The sequence below is a fragment of the Chrysemys picta genome, chromosome 5 (genome assembly GCF_011386835.1).
Source record: "Chrysemys picta bellii isolate R12L10 chromosome 5, ASM1138683v2, whole genome shotgun sequence".
NCBI classification, from domain to species: Eukaryota; Metazoa; Chordata; order Testudines; family Emydidae; genus Chrysemys; species Chrysemys picta.
Window position 1 is genome coordinate 83,076,121 of NC_088795.1, and position 20,557 is coordinate 83,096,677.

General features: G+C 41.2%; 1 protein-coding gene across 3 annotated transcripts in view; it reads left to right on the forward strand.

Annotated features, from left to right (window-relative positions):
• The window catches only part of FAM149A (family with sequence similarity 149 member A), a 72,461-nt gene that overhangs the window by 37,991 nt on the left and 13,913 nt on the right, over positions 1 to 20,557 (forward strand). The window contains exons 1-4 of one of the 3 annotated variants that reach the window (XM_005282043.5): positions 7,567 to 7,995; positions 11,730 to 11,837; positions 18,344 to 18,476; positions 18,788 to 18,930. In XM_005282043.5, coding sequence (XP_005282100.2) covers positions 7,901 to 7,995; positions 11,730 to 11,837; positions 18,344 to 18,476; positions 18,788 to 18,930 — 479 coding nt within the window. In that variant the 5' untranslated portion in view covers positions 7,567 to 7,900. Of the gene's footprint in view, positions 1 to 7,566; positions 7,996 to 10,784; positions 10,853 to 11,729; positions 11,838 to 18,343; positions 18,477 to 18,787; positions 18,931 to 20,557 lie in introns of those variants that run through there. The other 2 variants (XM_042841977.2, XM_005282046.5) reach the window with 2 other exon arrangements.

Here is a 20,557-nt window from a genome sequence, read left to right on the forward strand (position 1 = left end):
GTCAGCCCAATGAACCATTGGGTTGGGGGAACTTTGAGTTAGACAGTGCCAGTGACCATACTCTTAATATTGCCGAAGTGTGGTACCATATGTCACCCTCCCCACATTGTCCAAATCAAATAAGATGGTTGCTATTGTGATGCTGTCCACCTCAAGCCATTCTTATCTATTCCAATCTTTTTCCTTGAATTTAAAGTACTTCCTCCTTTCTGGTCTCCCTGATTATTCTTCCTCTTTAGTTTGTCCAAAATTAGATGTGAAAATGATCTGACACCTATCTCTCTTATTATGTTCAGTCCCTGGCTTTCTCTTGCTTTTCGTAACAAATTCAAACTCCTTTAAGGCCATGCACAACTCAAGCTAAGTCTACACTAGCAGCACTTTACTGGTCTAGGAATACCGGTATACTACACTGATGAAGCACTCCTAGTATGGCTACAGCTATATTAGCAAAGATGTGATTTGTACCAGTATAGTAAAACCACCCGCTACAAGTGAAGCAAGTTACACCAGTAAAAGCACAGATTTACCAGTATAACTGCGTCTATGCTACAGATGTCTGTCAGCATAGCTGTGTCAGTCAGTGATCACACCTCTTCACACCCTAATCAACATACACCTCTACCTCAATATAACACAACCCGATATAACACGAATTCAGATATAATGCGGTAAAGCAGTGCTCCGGGGGGGGCTGCCCACTCCGGTGGATCAAAGCAAGTTCAATATAACGTGGTTTCACCTATAACGCGGTAAGATTTTTTGGCTCCTGAGGGCAGCGTTATATCGAGGGAGAGGTGTATATCTATACTGGCAGAAGTCTGTAGCAGAGACAGTCTTACTTTTTGCATCTCTCTCCGTTCGCATTTATTTTGATGCTCCTCCCCATCCTCTTCACTCTTCCCCTCACCTCTTCATTCTGCTTAAGCCACAATTCTAACAACCTCCTTCATTTCTTCCTCACATGTTCTTCTCCTCACTTTCTTTTATGTGACTCCTAAGTCTGGAATTCCTTTCTTGACCCTCTCTGCATCTCTCCACTCTGTCAAGTCCTTCACATATTGTGTCAGTCAGTGATCTATAAACCTTAGTTTCCCTTGCTAAGTAGTGACATTGAAGGGGAATCCTGAAACTCTCAATGCTATATGCGTTAATCCCTAAAATATTAATAATGTGATCTTACTGTAATCACCCTCCTTCTCTCTTCTTGTTCTCTCTCCTTCCCCTCACTGCCTAGGAAGGAATTCAGAGGAAAGCAGTCTGAGTATTATAGTGAATCACAAGCTAAATCTGAGTCAACAGTGTAACACTGTTGCAAAAAAAAGCAAACATCATTCTGGGATTTATTAGCAGGAGTGTTGTAAGCAAGTCATGAGAAGTAGTTCTTCCACTCTTCTCCATGCCGATATTGCCTCAACTGGAGTATTGTGTCCAGTTCTGGGTGCCACATTTCAGGAAAGATGTGGACAAATTGGAGAAAGTCCAGAGGAGAACAACAAAAATTATTAAAAGTCTAGAAAACGTGACCTATGAGGCAAGATTGAAAAAACTGGGTTTTTTAGTCTGGAAAAGAAGACTGAGAGGGAACATTATAACAGTTTTCAAGTGCATAAAAAGTTGTTACAAACAGGAGGGTGAAAAATTGTTCTCTTTAACCTCTAAGGATAAGACAAGAAGCAATTGGCTTAAATTGCAGCAAGGGAGGGTTAGGTTGGACATTAGGAAAAACGTCCTAACTGTCAGGGTTGTTAAGCACTGGAACAAATTGCCTAGAGAGGTTGTGGAATCTTCATACTTGCATGTTTTTAAGAACAGATTAGACAAACACCTATCAAGAATGGTCAAGTTATTATGTAGTTCTGCCTTGAGTGTAAGGGACTGGATTAGATGACCTACTGAGGTCCCTTCCAGTTTTACATTTCTATGATTTTATGTATCCATACCTGTGCTGGTCAATTTCTTCTTAACTTAGATAGCAAGCTTTTCAGGGGAGGGACTCTTTTGTCCCCTGTATTGCACTGCAAACATTTATTGTGGAAATTATAATGTACTGAGCCTAACTTAAGTTTAAAATACAGTTGTGAAGGTTTTGTATCTCTGTTGGGACTGTAAATTCAAGTGGCATTCCCATTTGCATTATTTTTTTGGAGTGATGATAGTGATTTTGTGCAATATGCCCCCCCCCTTTTTTTTTTTAAAGGAAGCTTTGTTGAACTGTTTGTTACCACGTGCAATCTAGGTCATACTGTTCTTTGTTAATAAATGTGGTAAAATGGCCATTCAACAAACTGCATGGCTTTTGAGAAATAAAAGAAATTAGCATCCGCAGTTTTTTTTTTTTTAAGTTTTCACATGGTAGCTTTACAGACAGCCTTTTTTCGCTTCCCTTTTCCAGCTGTAATTCTCCATATCTTGCACTTCCTCTTTGGGTTTTATGGCCTTTGGCAAACTAGAGCATGTATGTTACAGCCTGCAATAAATCGCATTAGAATCACTAAATATTTTTCTTCTAATATTTTGTTTTCTTTGGCACCCACTTGTTCAGATGATATGATAGTCTATCATTTCCATAATCTTATTCTTTTTATTTATTTCTTGATGTAACAGAGTTGTAATTTTACCATCTTCATTCTAGAAATATATTTTCTTTAGATCTTTGCAAACCACTATAAAATGCATATTTTAAGGCACCAAGATATTTAGAAGCCTTCCTGTGCACTTCAGCCACATTTTCAGAGTTCCCTCATGTAATTGAACATCCCCTGTGAATACCCCTTCTGCACCCCTCCTGTTTAATATTTCATTTAAGTGCTCCAGCTTTGTAGATGCTCCTCAGTGTTTCCCTGAATCTGTCCATTTCCTAAGGTTCCTATTATGCTCACAAACCTCCTTTTAGAGCAGGGGTCGGCAACCTGCGGCACGCGGGCTGATTTTTAGTGGCATGCTGCTGCCAACCAGGGTCCCAGCCGCTGGGCCCACTCAGCCCGCTGTCCGTCTAGATGGACGGAACCTGGCCGGGACCCGGGCTGAGTGGGGCCAGCGGTGGGGACCCCGTCCACTGCCGGTCTGGGGTTTTGTCTGCTGCCCGTGCTGCCGGTCTGGCACATGAAACCTTTTACTGGCATGCGAAACCTTAAATTAATGAAGACTTGGCACACCACTTCTCAAAAGTTGCCAACCTGTTTTAGAGACTTTTGAGATATTCCCACACTCCCCTAAAGCAGTGGTCCCCAAGCTTTCCTGTGGGGTGGGCGCTGGACAACTAGCCGCTAAGGACTGCGGCCACTGGACAAGCAGCTGCCGAAATGCCGCTGTGAAGCGGCAATGTCAAGAGGTGTCGCTGCCGAAATGCTGCCGTGATGCAGCGTCATCAAGAGGCGTTGCCACCGAAATTTCGGCAGTAGCGCTTCTTGACGTTGCCGCTTCTTGGTGGCATTTTGGCGGCTGCTTGTCCGGCGGCCAGTAGGCGGGTGCACATGGATGCCCCGGTGGGCACCATGGCGCCCGCGGGCACTGCATTGGGGACCCCTGCCCTAAAGTGTTCCCTTATCTGTTCCCAGACCTATTTCATAGATATTATTGTATTGCATTTGTAGCACCTAGAGATCTCAGTCATAGACCTGGACCCCATTGTACAAACACAAAAGAGACAGTCCTTGCCTTCAGGACTTTATAATCTAAAATATCCTCATTCACTCCTGAACTCTATGTTAGACACAGCAGTTCTGTCCTCTTTTTTATACAAACCTCTGGTGCTCTCTTGCACCCTTCCTAGAGAGAGCCCAGTATTCTTTCCTTCTCTCCTGCCTGTAGATTCTTCCATGAGTACTTCAGCACCCTCTATGCAACTTCTTTGGCATTATGCACTACCATATGATTCTGCTCTCTCATTTGAGGCCCTATATTCTCCTCTACATCAAGGTGTTGAAACAAAACAGAGTAAAAAAGAACATGGAGAGGTTCTAAGTCCATGGAAAGCTATAGTGGAGCCTACACAGCATGCACACTTCATTTTCTCCGAGCCAGCAAAAGGCACTCTGCACCAACTCCACACAGCTGGGCTTCAGCTGGCATTCAGGATACATACTGAGGATGGAGTGCAGGGGAAGCAATCACTCTATGCAGAACACTCTACTCCAACAGTGAAGGATATTGAGAGAGGAGTTAATGATGCTTCAATCTGCATTGACTTCCACACCAAACTCCTTCCACTTGGAGGGATTGGTAGAAACTCTAATGACAGTACAGGTCGTGAAAGAGATTCTGCCTGGTGAGTGGCTAGGAAGCAATGAGAAGGGCCCAGCACACTCTGTAGAGGCCTCAAGATCCATGTGTTCTCTCTCTCTCTCTCTCGCCTTGTTTAGAGCAGGGTGTAGCCCTCAATGACCACTGAATGATATTTAACATCTCATCCCTCCTTGGGAAATTCACTGCACTTCACTGTGCAGGTGCTCCATGCCCTGCCTTCCTCTTTGGGTGAGGGGATTTTTGTCCTCCAAGCCACTGTATAAGTCTCCTGTGCAAAACCCTTTTACTTGAACTCCATGTAGGGGATGAAAATTTGGCCCCTTTGTAGCCACAATCCTGTCCTTTTCCTAGTCCATTCCATAAGCGTTTTAAGATACCATGGTAACCATGTCCTAATTATCAGAGGGGTAGCCGTGTTAGTCTGAATCTGTAAAAAGCAACAGAGGATCCTGTGGCACCTTTAAGACTAACAGAAGTATTGGGATGCATCTGAAGAAGTGAGTTCTTACCCACGAAAGCTTATGCTCCCAATACTTCTGTTAGTCTTAAAGGTGCCACAGGACCCTCTGTTGCTTTTTACATGTCCTAATTGCAGCTTTCACAATTGCTACCACTAGTGGAGCTCCACAGGGGAATTATGGCTTTAGTGGTTCCTCCCTTTGTGATCCATCTGATTCAGCTTCCCTGGTTCCCCTCAGTATTTGTGATATCCAAGTAGAGGAAAAATAATGAGTTTTACCTGGTGAAAATCCCCGTCCCCAATATCCCAGGCAACCAAATGGAATTTTTGTCAAATTTTCCTCATAAAATTCATCACTGGACTGTGACCAAATATGAAAAATGTCAGCCTCAGGTTTTTTTTTTTTAAGACTGTCATAAGCATCTGTAAATTAGGGTCTTATAACTGAAGTGACTTGTCCATAAGGGCTGCTGTATTGTGTTGTTAGTGTAACACTCTGATAAAATAGCCAGCTAGTGGCAGTATAAAACTACATTATAGTTTAGAACAAAGCAAATATTTCTCATTTATACTCAGATATACAGTGTACAATTCATAAGTTGCATTTTGTTAGTGTCTTTATTCATAGTGGCTTACAATTAAAATTATGTTGCAGTGCTCTTTTGTGTTTATTGTCTGGATTGTGTAATGTGTTTATTATTATTTAGTGTTGTAGTGGTTCAGAAGAATGTGTAAAGTAAATGTTTTTCAATCTTGTATGTGAGGATAGCTGTATTTGTAAACATTAGAAATATTTCTGCATACTTTCCTTTTCATTCCTCTCTTAAAACAAACCAAAATAAAAAACCCTATAATCTAAATATTACATTTTCAAGATTTAAATATTATTTTAATATAGCTTAGCCAATTGTTATATATTCCTGCTATTTTAGCAGTTTATTTTTAGCTCCCCTGAGACCGCTCCCTTTCCTGGTAATATTTGTTTATGGAGAGATGTACAGTATTTATCTGGGATGTACATGTTTAGTTGGAACCTGTACACTGGTAGCAGTGGGAAGTGCTCTGGAGTAAATATGCAGTCACACACGTTCTCCCATTGCCTGTAGCATGAAGATTAGCTATACTTAAAACTGGGATAGTGGAGGGGAAAATTAATCCATACCAGTTTATCTGAGATGGCCGTCCGCCTGCCCCCACAGCAGGATTTTGAGGGAGAGGCTGCTAGCCAACTCTTTGCTCTGGATTGATTTGTTTTCCCAAATTCATTAACCCCTGCAAAGGAAAGCCAAGGCCTGATGTAGGTGTTATCTGGTGCTTTGCCTTTCTCTTGCATCAAACCAAGCATACAGGAACTGTTTCAGAAACAGCTGGGGAAATGAGGGTAGGAGTGGGAGTGTGTGGAATTATTTAATAAGGCATATCATTAGGTACAGAGAAATTTTTAAATGGTACATTTTGGAAATACTCAGTAGGCTACATCTGCCAGTACCATGGGCAAGCACAGGAATTTTGAAGTGAATAAACTGCGTTAGAAACTCATTTCTGAAATAAACCTTCATTTAAAGTCAATTGGTGGAAATCTCCCTGGGAATTTCTTTATTAAATGTTGCTTTGGAAATAAAAATTCTAACACCTGGACAAAGGAGGAATCACCATCATTCCCCAGAGTGACATTAATGATCTTCTTTTCTCCATATGTTTATGGTTTACTGTGCATTGAGGGTGTGCATGCATTCTTGTTGCCTGGACTGATGCTGTAGCTCACTCCAACCCTATGCCTGGTACAAGTTCCAGAACAGGAGTATTTTTAACCACTGTTTCTGGCAGCAATTGTCCCTACCTCTGTTGCTTTTTGTTTTATTTTTGCATTTCCCTCCTCCAAATAAGGTGGGCCAGATTCAACCACTAGTATTCAGTGAGTAGTACTTTTTTTTGTGAGTCATCCTGTCATTTCAGTGGGGTTAGGAGGGCAGTAAAGTGCTACTCATTGCTGGCAGAATCTGGACCCCGGTGAGCAGTCCAGCAGCAGCCTTGCTCTGAAAATCCTGTCCCTGAGATGGGAAGGGGCGGGGGAACCTATTCAGATGTCCTGTTGGGTGGAAGGACTTGGCAGGTGTGTGTTAGGATGGTTGGGTATGGCTTTTCTTATTGGCTAACACGAAGGTGGGGGGGGCATAGGTGTTGGAACTGGGGGAGCTTCAGCACCCCCTGGTTTGAAGTGATTTCCATTATATACAGGATTAACTGTTTGGTTCAATGGCTCTCAGCACCCCCACTATACAAATTGCTCCAGCACCTGGAGGATGGCTAGGGCTTTGTTGGGTTTAGGGGGCATTGGCATTAGGGCACTAAGGCTCTTGTTCCTGGAAGGAGGGGAATAATTGGTAGGAGGACTATAACAGAGTTTAAAAGAGAACTGGATAAATTCATGGTGGTGAAGTCCATTAATGGCTATTAGCCAGGACGGGTAAGGAATGGTGTCCCTAGCCTCTGTCTGTCGGAGGGTGGAGATGGATGGCAGGAGAGAGATCACTTGATCATTGCCTGTTAGGTTCACTCATCTGGGACACCTGGCATTGGCCACTGTCGGTAGACAGGATACTTGGCTAGATGGACCTTTGGTCTGAGACGGTATGGCCTTTCTTATGTTCTTATGAGGGAAGGGGTGCGTGTGTGTGTGGGGGGGGAGTGATGGGGTAGTGGTCAGGGCTCTCCCTAGGGTGAGAAAGTAGGGCAGGGTCCGGCAGCTGGATGGGTCGGTCACTTGTGGGGTGTGGCGAGGGTTGTTCGGGCAATGAAGGCGGCTGGCTAGAGTGGGGTTTCCTGGAGCGTGGGCTCGCGCCGCACAGTATCTGCCCAGGGGAGAGCCGCGCCCTGGACAGAAGGAGCCGCCCGGCCCGCTCACTGCAGCTGTTGTGGAATTCCGCTCCCCGCCACCTGCGGCCGTCGGGAAGGGGCGCTAAGAGCCCGCAGCGAGCGGAGGGTGAAGCTGCAGCGGCCCCGGAGCAGCCCGACCCCGCAGACCCCTTTCCCACCCGCCCCCGGCCTCTCTCCCGACGGGAGATGGAGGGTCACAATGAGAAATGACAGGGGGGCGCTGCTTGCAGCCGCGTCCGCGCTGGGGCCGCCAGGAGGGACAGGGACCCTGCTGGGCTGCTGCGAGCCCGGGCGCCGCTCTTCTCTGCGCCTTTCATGCGCGTGGCTAGCGGGGTGCGGCGCCCCTGCCCCCCGCCCGTGACTTCCGACCCGCCCCGGCGTGCCCGAGATCCAGAGCTGGTGGTCATAGGGTAAGGCTGGAAAACACGGGGGGCTGCGCGCGCTCCTCGGGCCTCGGGGCTCCCTCCCTGCAGAGACACCAGCCTCAGCCTCCGCGCGTGTGCAGGCGGAGGTCAGAATTCTCGGGGGCAGTGCGTGTGCTGGGCTGTGTTACACGTGTCCAGTGTGTGTGAATATGGAGTGTGTGGACACATGTATGCAAATATGGATAGTGTGTACAGCTTATTATGAATAGGGTATGTGAATGGTGTATAAAATACATGATGGGGTGGGGTGGTAGCAAGATGTATTGGTGTAAATTTGGCATGACTGTATTACTAACAATAGGTCATTCCAAAGGATCACCGGTAAAACCTTTATACCATACCATCAAGTGTTTTTCCTGGCCAAAAAGCCTGTTTTAGAGCACTTGCATTTTTTTTTATTCTTGTTACTTTTTCATACCTCAGCCTGTAGCTCCAGGCTCTCCCAGTGCCAGGAGAACAACTCGGGGGAGCAAGAAAATCTCTTACATTAAAAATTCTGTACAAAGAGATTTTGTTTATTAATACAAATGTCATGATTTCCAGTTCAGTATCTCAGCACCTTTTGGGAATCTCTCCTTTTGAAAAGTATGAGGTTCTTTTTCTAGCATTCAGGAGGCACAAGATATCTGACCATGAATACCATCGCCATTGTAGACTGACCGTTGTCCAACTGGGGCCTCAGGTCATTTTAATCAGGCTTGTGAGGTGTGAGTTTCACATCTGGGAAGAGAAAAAAAAGGAAACATTTCTGTGGCCAGTGGATTTAATTAAAATAATGGTGTCTGTTTTGAAGCTGTTCAGAAGTTTGGAATTTTAGAATTCGCTGGGGAGAGGGATTAGAGGGCAGAGGGCAGCTGAGGCAGTCAAAGGTGCATGATAGATGCAGGATTAAATAGGAGTGTACATGTATGTAATAATAATTTTGATGTCTGAGTAGTGACTTAATGCTGTATTTGACCTTTGTTCTTTAGAAATAAACAAATATGTACAATTGAAATCAGTGGAAGGCCCACATTTGGAACAAGGGTAGAATATAGCTCAAAGTGACTGTTTTGGCTTTAATTTAAGGCTTTAATTGCTCATGTCATTCTTCACAGAACTCTTCTCATAACCATAAACAGTGTCTTTATGCATTGCGTTCAATCCCAGTCAATACTAAGACAAATTGGAAAATAGTATGGCTGATCATACAGTCTTTACATGGGTATTACTTAAGTAAGGAATTATTCATCTCAGAAAAGGTTGCAGGATTGAGCCTATATATTGTGTTTACAAACGCATGTATTTCTTCTAAAGAGATTTCAGTTTTTTTCTGAGCAAGATGATTTCTCTAAAGAAAGCTACTTTGTAGTATTCCATGCAGTGCTAGAGTTAGGAGCTTAGGGAATAATTTATGTTGGGGAGATCATGAAAACATCATAGCAGATCCTAATAAATATCAGAGTTTAGTTATTTGTATATATTTATTTAGCTCATTTATTTTTATTATCTAAGAAAAATGCCTAAGAAGTATCTGCATCAAAATAGAACACAGGTGTCCCATCAAGCTACCATTCAAATAGTGTTTTGAACCCTCTCCTGTGTCTGTGCAAAGTATTGTATGTGTTCTGAAGATATATTTATACTTCATAAACTGCTATATAATGATTTAACAATACTATATTCAATAGAAATTGTTTTTCCTGTGGTTTCTGAACTGCAAAATACAGGGTAAAGAAATATTTGAAGAATAACATGTAGATTTCTGTACAGATTAATACCAATCCTAAAATAAGCCTTTAATTCCATTCAAATTTAACTAAAACTAAGTTTCAAAAATTAAGATGTTATCTGAGATTATGTTGTTATGGCAATATTGGAAAAAAATTAGTATTGTGTTTGATAGGGTTTTTGGAGAGAGATGAGGTTATATTACTGCGTGTGATCTAAGGGTGAGAGGCTTTTCTGGAGTATTTCTGGTTTTATTGTCTGCTGGCTGAGGTAAATTGTTTCATGAATTTGACTATTTAGGGCTGCTAGCTGGCAGTGTAATGTTATTTGTATATTAGCATTAAGGTCGCTCGGTGATTGTCATAAGTCTAGTGATTGTTAGGGTACTCTTAGAGCTATTATATGGGAGTTCTCAGTGTTGTATGTTCTAAATGGATCAGTTTAATTTATTAATTGCACAACTGAGTTAGATTATAGCCATTTAGAATTGTAAACTAACAACTACTCCAGTTAAAAAATACTAACTTTTCTCTCCACAGTAAGATATTGTAGTAGAAATATAAATAGCAATAAAGCAACAGTAGAGTTTTCCCCATCTGTGTATTTTAAAGTATGTAGTTTAAGGTTTATAGACTTTTTAAGTTATTGAGGGTGGCGACATAGAACTACATTTTATAAGTAACAATCAAAATGAGTCAGAAGATCAGTACTAACATTTGTTACATTGGAAAGGGCAGAGTAATGAAAATTTTTATGGCCTATCCCTAATGCAAATTATCCAAATTTCTTCAGAACTGAAGTAATGGTGCTTTAGCAACTCATGAAAATTTTGATATGTGTACATATCTTGATATTTAACTAGCATCTCAGATTTCCTAATGAAAATGTTAAGTTGACTGTTTAAAGACTCTTTGAAAAGGCCCTGTTCTACCTAGTAGCATATTTGTAACTTCTTTTCCTGCAGACTTTACAGGCAGTGAAACCAGCTGCAGGTTAATGATTGAACAACAACATTTATTTAACTAAGTACTGTCTGAACAATTACTGTTTTGTACTTTTGAAGTACCTCTGGTGCCGGGAGGGAATGCTGCATGAGTGTTTTTCCTGTGGTTTCTGAACTGCAAAATACAGGGTAAAGAAATATTTGAAGAATAACATGTAGATTTCTGTACAGATTAATACCAATCCTAAAATAAGCCTTTAATTCCATTAAAAGTACACTCAGATTTTTTTTTCTCAGGAAAGCTCTTGTAAATTGACTTACTATATCTTAAAATTGTTTGAGCAAACATTTTTGTTAATTAACACTTTTAAGGAGTTGGCCGAGGCGGAAATTCAAGTAATTGTTCTGAATTCATAGACCAGATACTTTTCAGCCAGTGTTCCTGTCTAGTGGTGAGAGATGCTTTATTCTGCAATCATACAGTCATCAGTCCAGATCCTGCAAATAAGTTGTTTGAGTCCATAAAGAAAAACAGGTTGCAGGAAGATGGAAAATAATACTTTTTTTTTCTATAAATGGACTAAATGCAAAGCTAATTTATTTTCTTTTTTTCATTGCTACCTTGGCACCCAGTTCTCCCATCCTTTAAACGAATAATCCCATTGACTCTGATGATTGTGTGCAAAAGGTTTGTAGGATCTTCCCTCCGATCCCTGATTATAGTACTAGTTCCTAGGCAGAAGCCTTCTTATTTGCCAGTTTGGGAGTAAATTCATTCTGTCTTACAGTGCTGTACTACCATTCTCACCATAAGTGCACATTCTTGAGTGTTGTACAGGAATCCAGAGTTCTCTTCTTTCACTTGTGACTGGAATTTACAGTATCAATTCCAGTGTGAAAATCATTTGCTCTGACCCTCTTTTAAATCAGATCCGCTCTTTTCATTTGGCTATACAGTAGTCTGCTGTACAGTAGTTAGTTTCTACCCTTTGTTTTTGATTGGAGACATGAGTTATGATTATGTACAGACTATATAATTAATATTGTTTTCTTGTGGTGTTTTCAGAAAGGGGCTGTCCAAAGGATCTACAGATCATTGTTTCCCAGGGAAGAGTGGAGATCTTCCAGCAATTTTTATGAGAAATGTGCAGGACGCCATTGACAATTTTACCTGGTATGCATTAACTTCTGAAATAGTACTTATTCATAATAGAACAATGGGCTAAGTATGGTAATATAATCCATTATAACTAAATATTACAATGTGTCTACAGCAAATCTGGATAATTAACAGGTTGCTTTATTATTTTGGAAAAAAGCGGCTACATTTAATACTATGCTTTTACACAAATGTAGTGCGGTTTCTTTTCACTAAAGTACATTCTCTAACATAGTTAAAATGAATGTCATCAATCATTTTTCGGTAAGCTTTTCCTGCAGGAGTAATGGATCAAGAAACATCATCGCTTAATTCAAGTGATTATTTTCAGATTACTTCTTGGATTACATTGGTCATTTCCAGGTCATTTTCATGGATGACAGGTGGTAAGTGTGGACTTCAACTTTCCAAATAAACATTATGCCATGCAAGGGAAGCAGCAGTATAACTAGCTGAGATAGCAAGTAAATTCACCTTTTTATGTAGTAGTCTGCTTAACTCAAAATTTGTCTTCTCTGCATTTCAGGCTGATAACATTTTCCTATGGTCTTCATTTTCTCCAATGTACTTAATATTTTGTACAATCATGATTCTTTGCTTCTCAGAGTTTATTTTTCCTTTCCCCACCTCTGCCCCCACTTGCTGAGTAACATAATCCCACATTCTTCTTCTTCTTCTTTTTTTTTTTTTTTATAAAACTATTATTATTGAATCTCAAAGCATTTAATCTAGGAACAGAAACACACAGGCTCTGTACTGCATAAAATACAAATAACCCTAATTTACCCAAGTTCTTCTTAATCAGATCTCCTGTAAATATCTCTGGGTTTGAACTACGCTCCTGGGCTCCACAACCTCAGAGCAAAATGAAGAGGCACCAGCCAGCATAGAGAGTCCAGGTTCAAACTTCAGAGTTTACTCACGAAAGCTTATGCCCAAATAAATCTGTTAGTCTTTAAGGTGCCACCAGACTCCTTGTTGTTTTTGTAGATACAGACTAACACGGCTACCCCCTGATACTTAACTGTTTTTGTAGATCAGCTAACTTTAAAGAGGCCTCACTCCAACTACCACTGCCTAGAAGTTGACTGGTCTGCGAAGATGACTGCCTGGATCTTCACTGCATTCCAGTGTTGGAGGATCCAGAGTATAGTCATTTAAAAGCCTTCTGACAAACTAAAAACCCATAACTGAAAGTTTGCAATGGGCTCTGTGATGTTTCACTCCATATTCTTTATGAAAATATGCTTATGATATGAATGTGACATAACTGAGATATACTTTATGCAAGATGGGTCTTGTAAGGTGTCATTGGAAATGTTATGATTTACTGAATGTGATTATCCAATTTGTATGCCTGTATCATTTCTGTATCTGAAGTTAGGAATATTGACTATGTATCTGTATTTCAACTATGCTATTTTGGGTGACACCCACTGCTAACAGTTCAGGTACAACAATAGAAAAGCCAGACAGGGCTGATGACCCATCAGCCAGGACAATGGACTGTGAAAAGGCTTGGCATTCCTGCGAACAATCCATACTGCCACTGACTCATGGACACTGTAATACTACAGAGTCAGGTGGTCTTGTCACCTGATACTAAACATTACCTGGGACTTCTTGTAACTTTCCATTGGAAGGGAAGGGGAGTCAATTTGGGAAACAAAGGATTTCTGCCTTATGTAAATCCTATTTAAGGGTGGGGAGGAAGGCAAATGAGACTCCTCCTCTTCATGGCCTATCTACCCAAGAAGAAAGCCTGTGTGCTTGACTGAAAGAGGCTTGTGAGCTTAGCCTGTCAAGGAGGGTAAAGGGGACCCAGGTTGGCAGAATAAGCTGACTCGGTGGCACCTCAGCACAGCAGGTGGCACCCCAAAGGGCCCAAACCCATCACAGTGGTGTAGTCGGCAGGATAGCGTGCACCGATTATTGCCCTGAAACACTGGTGGTGATTTTAAGTGAGTTTTAAGTGTGGTGATTAGAGAACAGACAAAGTGGTTACTGGTTTGTTGTTTTCTGTTTGCTTATTTTGGGCAAGAGAATTAGGGACAGGAAAAAACAGCAAAATGAGTGAAAGTGAAGCTACGAAAAAGTTGGAGCTCTGCAGATTTCAGGCAGCAGAAAACAAGAAAGAGCATAAAAGACATTTGGAATTACAAGAAGCAGAAAATGCTGGGGAGAAAGCAGCCCATGAGGGCCATGGAAGCCCAGAAGCAAGCCCTGGAATTGAAAGTCAAAGAAATTGAGGCCCAGAAAGCAACCATGAGAAGGCATGGAATTGAGGCAGCTCGAGGCTGACAGGGAAAGGGAAGATCGGAAGCACGAACTGGCTGTAATGGAGTGGATGAGACAGAGCCCCACACCAGGGGGCGCCACCTCTCCAAAAATCCACAAGTGGGGGTGATTGTGTCTACTATATAGTGAATCTGGTGATGTTGCTGAATATTTCATCACCTTTGAGAGGCTGTGTATGCTACATGCAATTCCTGATGATCAAAAGATGACCACTTTGGTTGCAAAATTGACTGGGAGAGCTCTGGACATATTCAATAAGATGCCCATGGGTGATGCTTCCAATTATAGTAAATGTAAGGATTTGGTTTTGAACAGTTTCAGATTACACCTGAAATTTATAGAGTAAAATTTAGAAGCTTTAAGAGAGTGGCTGGATTAAGTAATGTGTCTTATATGAACCAAATAAGAGATTTACTGGATAAGTGGGTGAGGGGAAAAGATATTACAAGCTTTGAAGGAATGTGTGATTTGGTTGGTCAGGAACAGTTCCTGAATATGTCTAGTGATGATGTAAAACAATGTTTATGGGATAAAAAGATGGAAACAGTCAATGAACTTGCAGTTTATGCTGATAAATTTGAGCAATCCCAAGCACCTAGTAGGAATAAATCACAGGCCGCGGGGTTTAAGTTTGGTGGGAAGTAAAGTCCTCATTTTACCCCTGGGAAGAAGGAGGGTGGATGGGAGGCTGGACACTCACCTCCCCAAGTTCACTCCTCCAGTCCTCGTCCCAAATCTCCTGTGAAAGCAAAAGAGCCCAGAAGGTGTTATCATTGTAATTCCACTTAGCACCTGAAGAATATATGCCCTGTGCTGAGTGGGAACAGGCAGCAGGCAACTCATGGAAATGCTGCTACCCAGAGCATAGAGGCACCTCAGGCAGTTGCCACTCATCACACAGGATTTGTAAAGGTTGCCACTGCACATCCAGGCAGTAAGTACATGAAGGCTGTCAAAGTAAATGGCAGATAACTCCCTGCATGGAGAGATACTGGTGCAGAAATCTCTGTGGTCAGGAGAGACCAGGTTCAGGAGAAAGACATACTGCCAGGACAGATGGCAGACCTGTTGTTAGTAGGGGGTCACAAAATCTTTGTGCTTTGGCTAAAGTGAACATGGATTTGCAAACTGGGATTTGCAAGCTGAGTTAACTCAAAATCCTACACAAATTCTTCTGGGAAATTACTTTTTCAATGTGGCTAGGGCTATCCAGGGGTGTGTCAACAGCAAGGAGAAATCTTATGCTGAAGCTCCAGTGGGAAGGAGCAAGACTACAGAAACTGCTGAGGAAATGAGAGAGAGTCTCTTTAATTCCTCTACTGCCCTGCAAAGCAATTTTCTACCAAAGGTGGGAGTGGGTAAAGTGAGCTCCTGTCCTGTGGCTATCTCCTCGGGGGATGGGTCAAGACAAAGAATTTGATACAGGTGGTAAATACTTTAAAAATATGTAACATGCATGATTTTTGGAAGAATCTTTGGTACGGCCTGGGAGTGGTAACAAAAAAGTCCTATAACAATACTGCTTCTCAGCTAGTACCTGTAAACAGGCTTAGAGCTGGGCACAGCAGAAAAGGCATAACTAATCTAGACTGCTGTGTGAAAGGGGAAACTGAGGCACACCGCCTCATGGCATTGGTGGTTAAATGCCAAGACACCAACACTTAAGAAGATATTGATATCTGCATTATTTTTGCAATGCTACATACCAAAATGTTTTCAGGCAACCTGGGAACAGAAACCCAGGACTTTGCAAAACCACCTATAGATAACATTACAGTGTTTGATAACACTTGGACGTTGTATCACCAAAGCCAAAACGGGATTTTAGGCATACTGCCTCCATATTGGTCAGCGACCAATCCTCTTGCAATAATCTCTTGGGGGAAGGTATGATGTTTCACTCCATATTCTTTAAGAAAATATACTTATGATATGAATATGACATAACTGAGATGTACTTTATGCAAGATGCGTCTTGTACAGTGTCATTGGAAAGGTTATGATTTACTGAATGTGATTATTCAATTTGTATGCCCGTATCATTTCTGTATCTGAAGTTAGGAATATTAACTATGTATCTTTATTTCAACCATGCTATTTTGGGTGACACCCATTGCTAACACTTCAGGTACAACAGTGAAAAAGCTAGACAGGGTGGATGATCCATCAGCGAGGACAGTGGACTGTGAAAAGGCTTGGCCTTCTTGCGGACAATCCATACTGCCACTGACGCATGGACACTGTAATACTACAGAGTCAGGTGGTCTTGTCACTTGATACTAAACATTACCTGGGACCTCTTATAACTTTCCATTGGAAGGGAAGGGGAGTCAGTTTGGGAAACAAAGGATTCCCGCCTTATATAAATCCTATTTAAGGGTGGGGAGGAAGGCAAATGAGACGCCTCCTCTCCATGGCCTATCTGCCCAAGAAGAAAGACTGCTAAAGCCACCTGAAGGGAAGGCAAAGGGGAGTCCAGACTAAGATGGGGTCCAGTCTGAAAAGGAAATATAACTGGAACTCTGAACCACAGAAACTTTGCAACCTGCCTAAAATAACATTTAGTGTGAGAATTTACATTTTGTAATGTTTCTTAAGTATATTGAGCTTCTCTTGTGTACTTTGTTTTATTTGATCAGTAATCTGCTTTGTTCTGTCTTATCTCTTATATTCACTTAAAATTCACCTTTTGTAGTTAATAAACATATTTCTTGCTTATAATATAACCCAGTTTATGTAATTCCTAACTGGGGGTTGGGCAAGAAGTTGTATATATCTCCCTCCACATTGAGGGAGGGGGCGAATTTCATAAAACCTTTGGGTTTGTACCCCTTAAAGGGAGTGGGCAACAGAACGGATTTCTGTCTCTCTATGCAGCTGGGTGTCGCCCTGCCTGTGTGTTTGCCTGGAAGAGGCTTGTGAGCCTAGCCCGGCAAGGCCAGGTAAAGGGGACCCAGGCTGGCAGAATAGGCTGACTCTGGCACCGCAGCACATCAGGTGACACCCCAAAGGGCCCAAACCATCACAAGCCCACTCTCTGTATGTGTAAAATATAATCCATAGCAGTAAATATAATAAAGCAATACTAATTGAAACTTTTATAGTTTTAAACACTTTACTATAAGAAATAATGCAGTTTCTAATAGATTTCGGGGGCGATTGTCTATAACTTGTACAGTTTTGGCTGCACTGACTTTACTGTGCAAAAGGACACACATTCTTTCAGCACCTTTCTCATATTGAGGATGTATGCATGTACATGGGTGCATGTGTAAAGTAAATGCCTATACACATGTTCTGGGTGTCCTGGTAATAGTTAAAATGATAATCACCCAGCAGTGTAATATGGTAGAAAAGTTAACCTATCAATAGAGCCCTACCAAATTAACAGCCATGAAAAACACGTCATGGACCGTGAAATCTGGTCTCCCCATGTGAAATCTGGTCTTTTGTGTGCTTTTACCCTATCCTGTGCAGATTTCAGGGGGGAGACCACAGTTTCTCAAATTGGGGGTCCTGATCCAAAAGGGAGTTGCAGGGGTGTCACAGCGTTATTTTAGGGCGGTCGCGGTATTGCCACCCTTACTTACTTCTGTGCTGCCTTCAGAGCTGTGTGGCTGGAGAGCAGCAGCTGCTGACTGAGGGGCCAGCTCTACAGCAGCAGCGCAGAAGGAAAGGTGGCAATACTATGCCATGCCATCCTTACTTCTGCACTGCTGCGGGAGGCGGTTCTGCCTCCAGAACTGGGCTTGTGGCCAGCAGATATCGCTCTCCAGCTGCCCAGCTCTGAAGGGCAGCAATGCAAAAGTAAGGGGAGCAGTACCGCAAACCCTCCCCCCAACTCCTTTTTGTGTCAGGACCCCTAAAATTACAACACCATGAAATTTTAGATTTAAATAGCTGAAATAATGAAATTAGTGATTTTTAAATTCCTATGACCATGAATTTGATCAAAATGGTCTGTGAATTTGGTAGGGCCCTACCTATCAGCCTTTGGATGATAGATATGATTGCAGCATACATCCATCCCACTGTGTCTAAAAGCCAATACCCATCTCATCACCTTATCTAACAGATGGATTTCACAGCATGTTCAGAAAGTCACGTGTGTCACACACAGGCATACATCACTACCATATATATGGTATGAATATGTGCAATGTTACTTTTAGTATGTTTGTGTAAAATATATTTGATTATTATTATTTTGTTTCTTTCCACAGTGAAACTGTTTCGTCACTGTCTTCTAGCAGTCCTATAACACCAACAGACTTGAATAATTCTTGGTCTGGAATACAAAGCTATACTACTGGCTTGTCCACTGAAAGAAGCTCAATTTATTCTTGGAGGGATGATGTATGTCACAGAAATTTTTATTAATAGTACTTTTTATCTAATTTATTGATGAAAGATCAAACTGTTTTACAGAAAACTAAGTTTTTGAATTGTCGTATAGCACATGACTTGTGATCGAAAAGTTACTTTTTTCCAGTGCAGGACAGCTGCTATAGCAGTAAAGAAAACCAAATTAGTAACTAGGTCATTTGTTAACTCAACTGTATCTCCAGTGACTAATAATAATAATAATAAAAAATGTAAAAAGGTTGTATATTTGATATGGTTCTCATTTTAAATGTATTTCCTAAATATAGTCTTATAATTTGTAGGAATTTGACAAAGCTAATACACAAAGAGTGCATCAGTCATTCTGGGATGTGGATGAAATGTTGTTTGAAGGAAAAGTGAGTTCTCAAACCCAGAGTCTGCAGGCAGAATGTAAAGACTGGACCAAACGGTCTCTTCATCTGAGGTAAGGGAATTGCTTAATAGAATTAGTTCTAAGCTATCAGAATTTTGTTTGATTAATTTATTTATTTTCTAGGTATCTCAATCTGAGCTGTTCTTATTGGCTTATATTTGTAGTATTATTTTCAGAATTGTGTTCAAATTCATCTGCAGTTCAGTGGTCAAACTGCGTGTTAGTCCTTGGCCACGCATGGGCTCTCAGTGCTCTACCTGCTCATGATATTCATCCTAAGTAATGTAATCATTGCAAAGGGTTTTATATTAATGCAGTATCATGAGAATAGTAATGTGTGTGAAAATTAATATGAGAAAAGAAGAAACATATTTCAGTAGTGACTTTTAATATTTACAGAATACAACTAATAGTGCAATTAATACTATGTTTATAAAAACTAACCTCAGTGAAGACATACAGCAAAATCCTAACTGCCTTGAAGTCAATACAAAGACACTCATGCTGTCAATTCTGCCCTTTGAATGCTGTCTTTTTTAGGAGTAGTGAGAAAAGAATGTCCATAGGCTGCAGGAACAGTGTTTGGCCATGGTGATGTCACCATCCTGGGTCATGTAAACCAATATAAACCAAAGTGAAATGTTAGCAAAGCAATAAGTAGTTCTATAAATGGAGAGATATGTACTTAGGGAGAAAGTGTCCTTGGCTCTTTCATGGTGGTGCAAGGTGCCCGCGGAACACAGGTACTGCTCTTTCCTTCAATCCCTAGCACAGCAAACCACCCAACAAGGGCAGGGAAGAGAATTAGCCATGGGACGATGCCCTGTTATGTGCTCAGAGGGTCACACAACACCATTAAAGTGGTACTGCTTTGTGTGCGCACATATGCACACTCTTAATGTCTTAGGGTGGCTCCACACCGTTCTAATGTGAGCCTATGTGTATCTGGACAATCTAACTCTTAATCTTTAAAAGGATTTTAGTTTTAAGATTCCAGAGAATCATAATTACCAAATGTCAATGAAAAACGATTTAGAATGTGTTGTTAAGGCTGACAATAATAATAACTAATAAATACTACTACCCTTTATGTGAATCAGGAAATGTTAAATACATAAACTTGAAGCAACATTTCCATATTGTTATACAAAATCTTTCCTTTCTTTAAATGCTATAACAATTCACAGGATATGCAGAAATCCTGCTGTTGTGTAGAAGTGTAGCTAATTCAATATATTCATTCTCAGCTGATTACATTTTTACAGTATTTTCACTGGACTAGATTTCATATGAAAGTTGGGTACTTATGATTTCCTGGCTTAGCTCTGATAATGATGGTAAAAAGTAAATGGAACTTATTAATGAGCTCCAGGAAATAGGTAGATTGAACCTGTCTACGGTACATGATTCAGGAGGGAAATATATTAACTTAATTTAAAGGTTATAGACTAGATAGTAGAGAGACAAGATGGATGAGGTAATATCTTTTATTGGATCAACTTTTGTTGGTGAGAGGGACAAGTTGGTTCAATAAAAGATATTACCTCACCCACTCTGTTTCTCTAATATCCTGGGACTGACATAGCTACAACAACACTGGGTAGACTAGATATGGAATGTGAGTGTCATTAACTATTTTGTTAAGTTTTTTGAAAAAAGATGAGTATAGTAGAAAAGA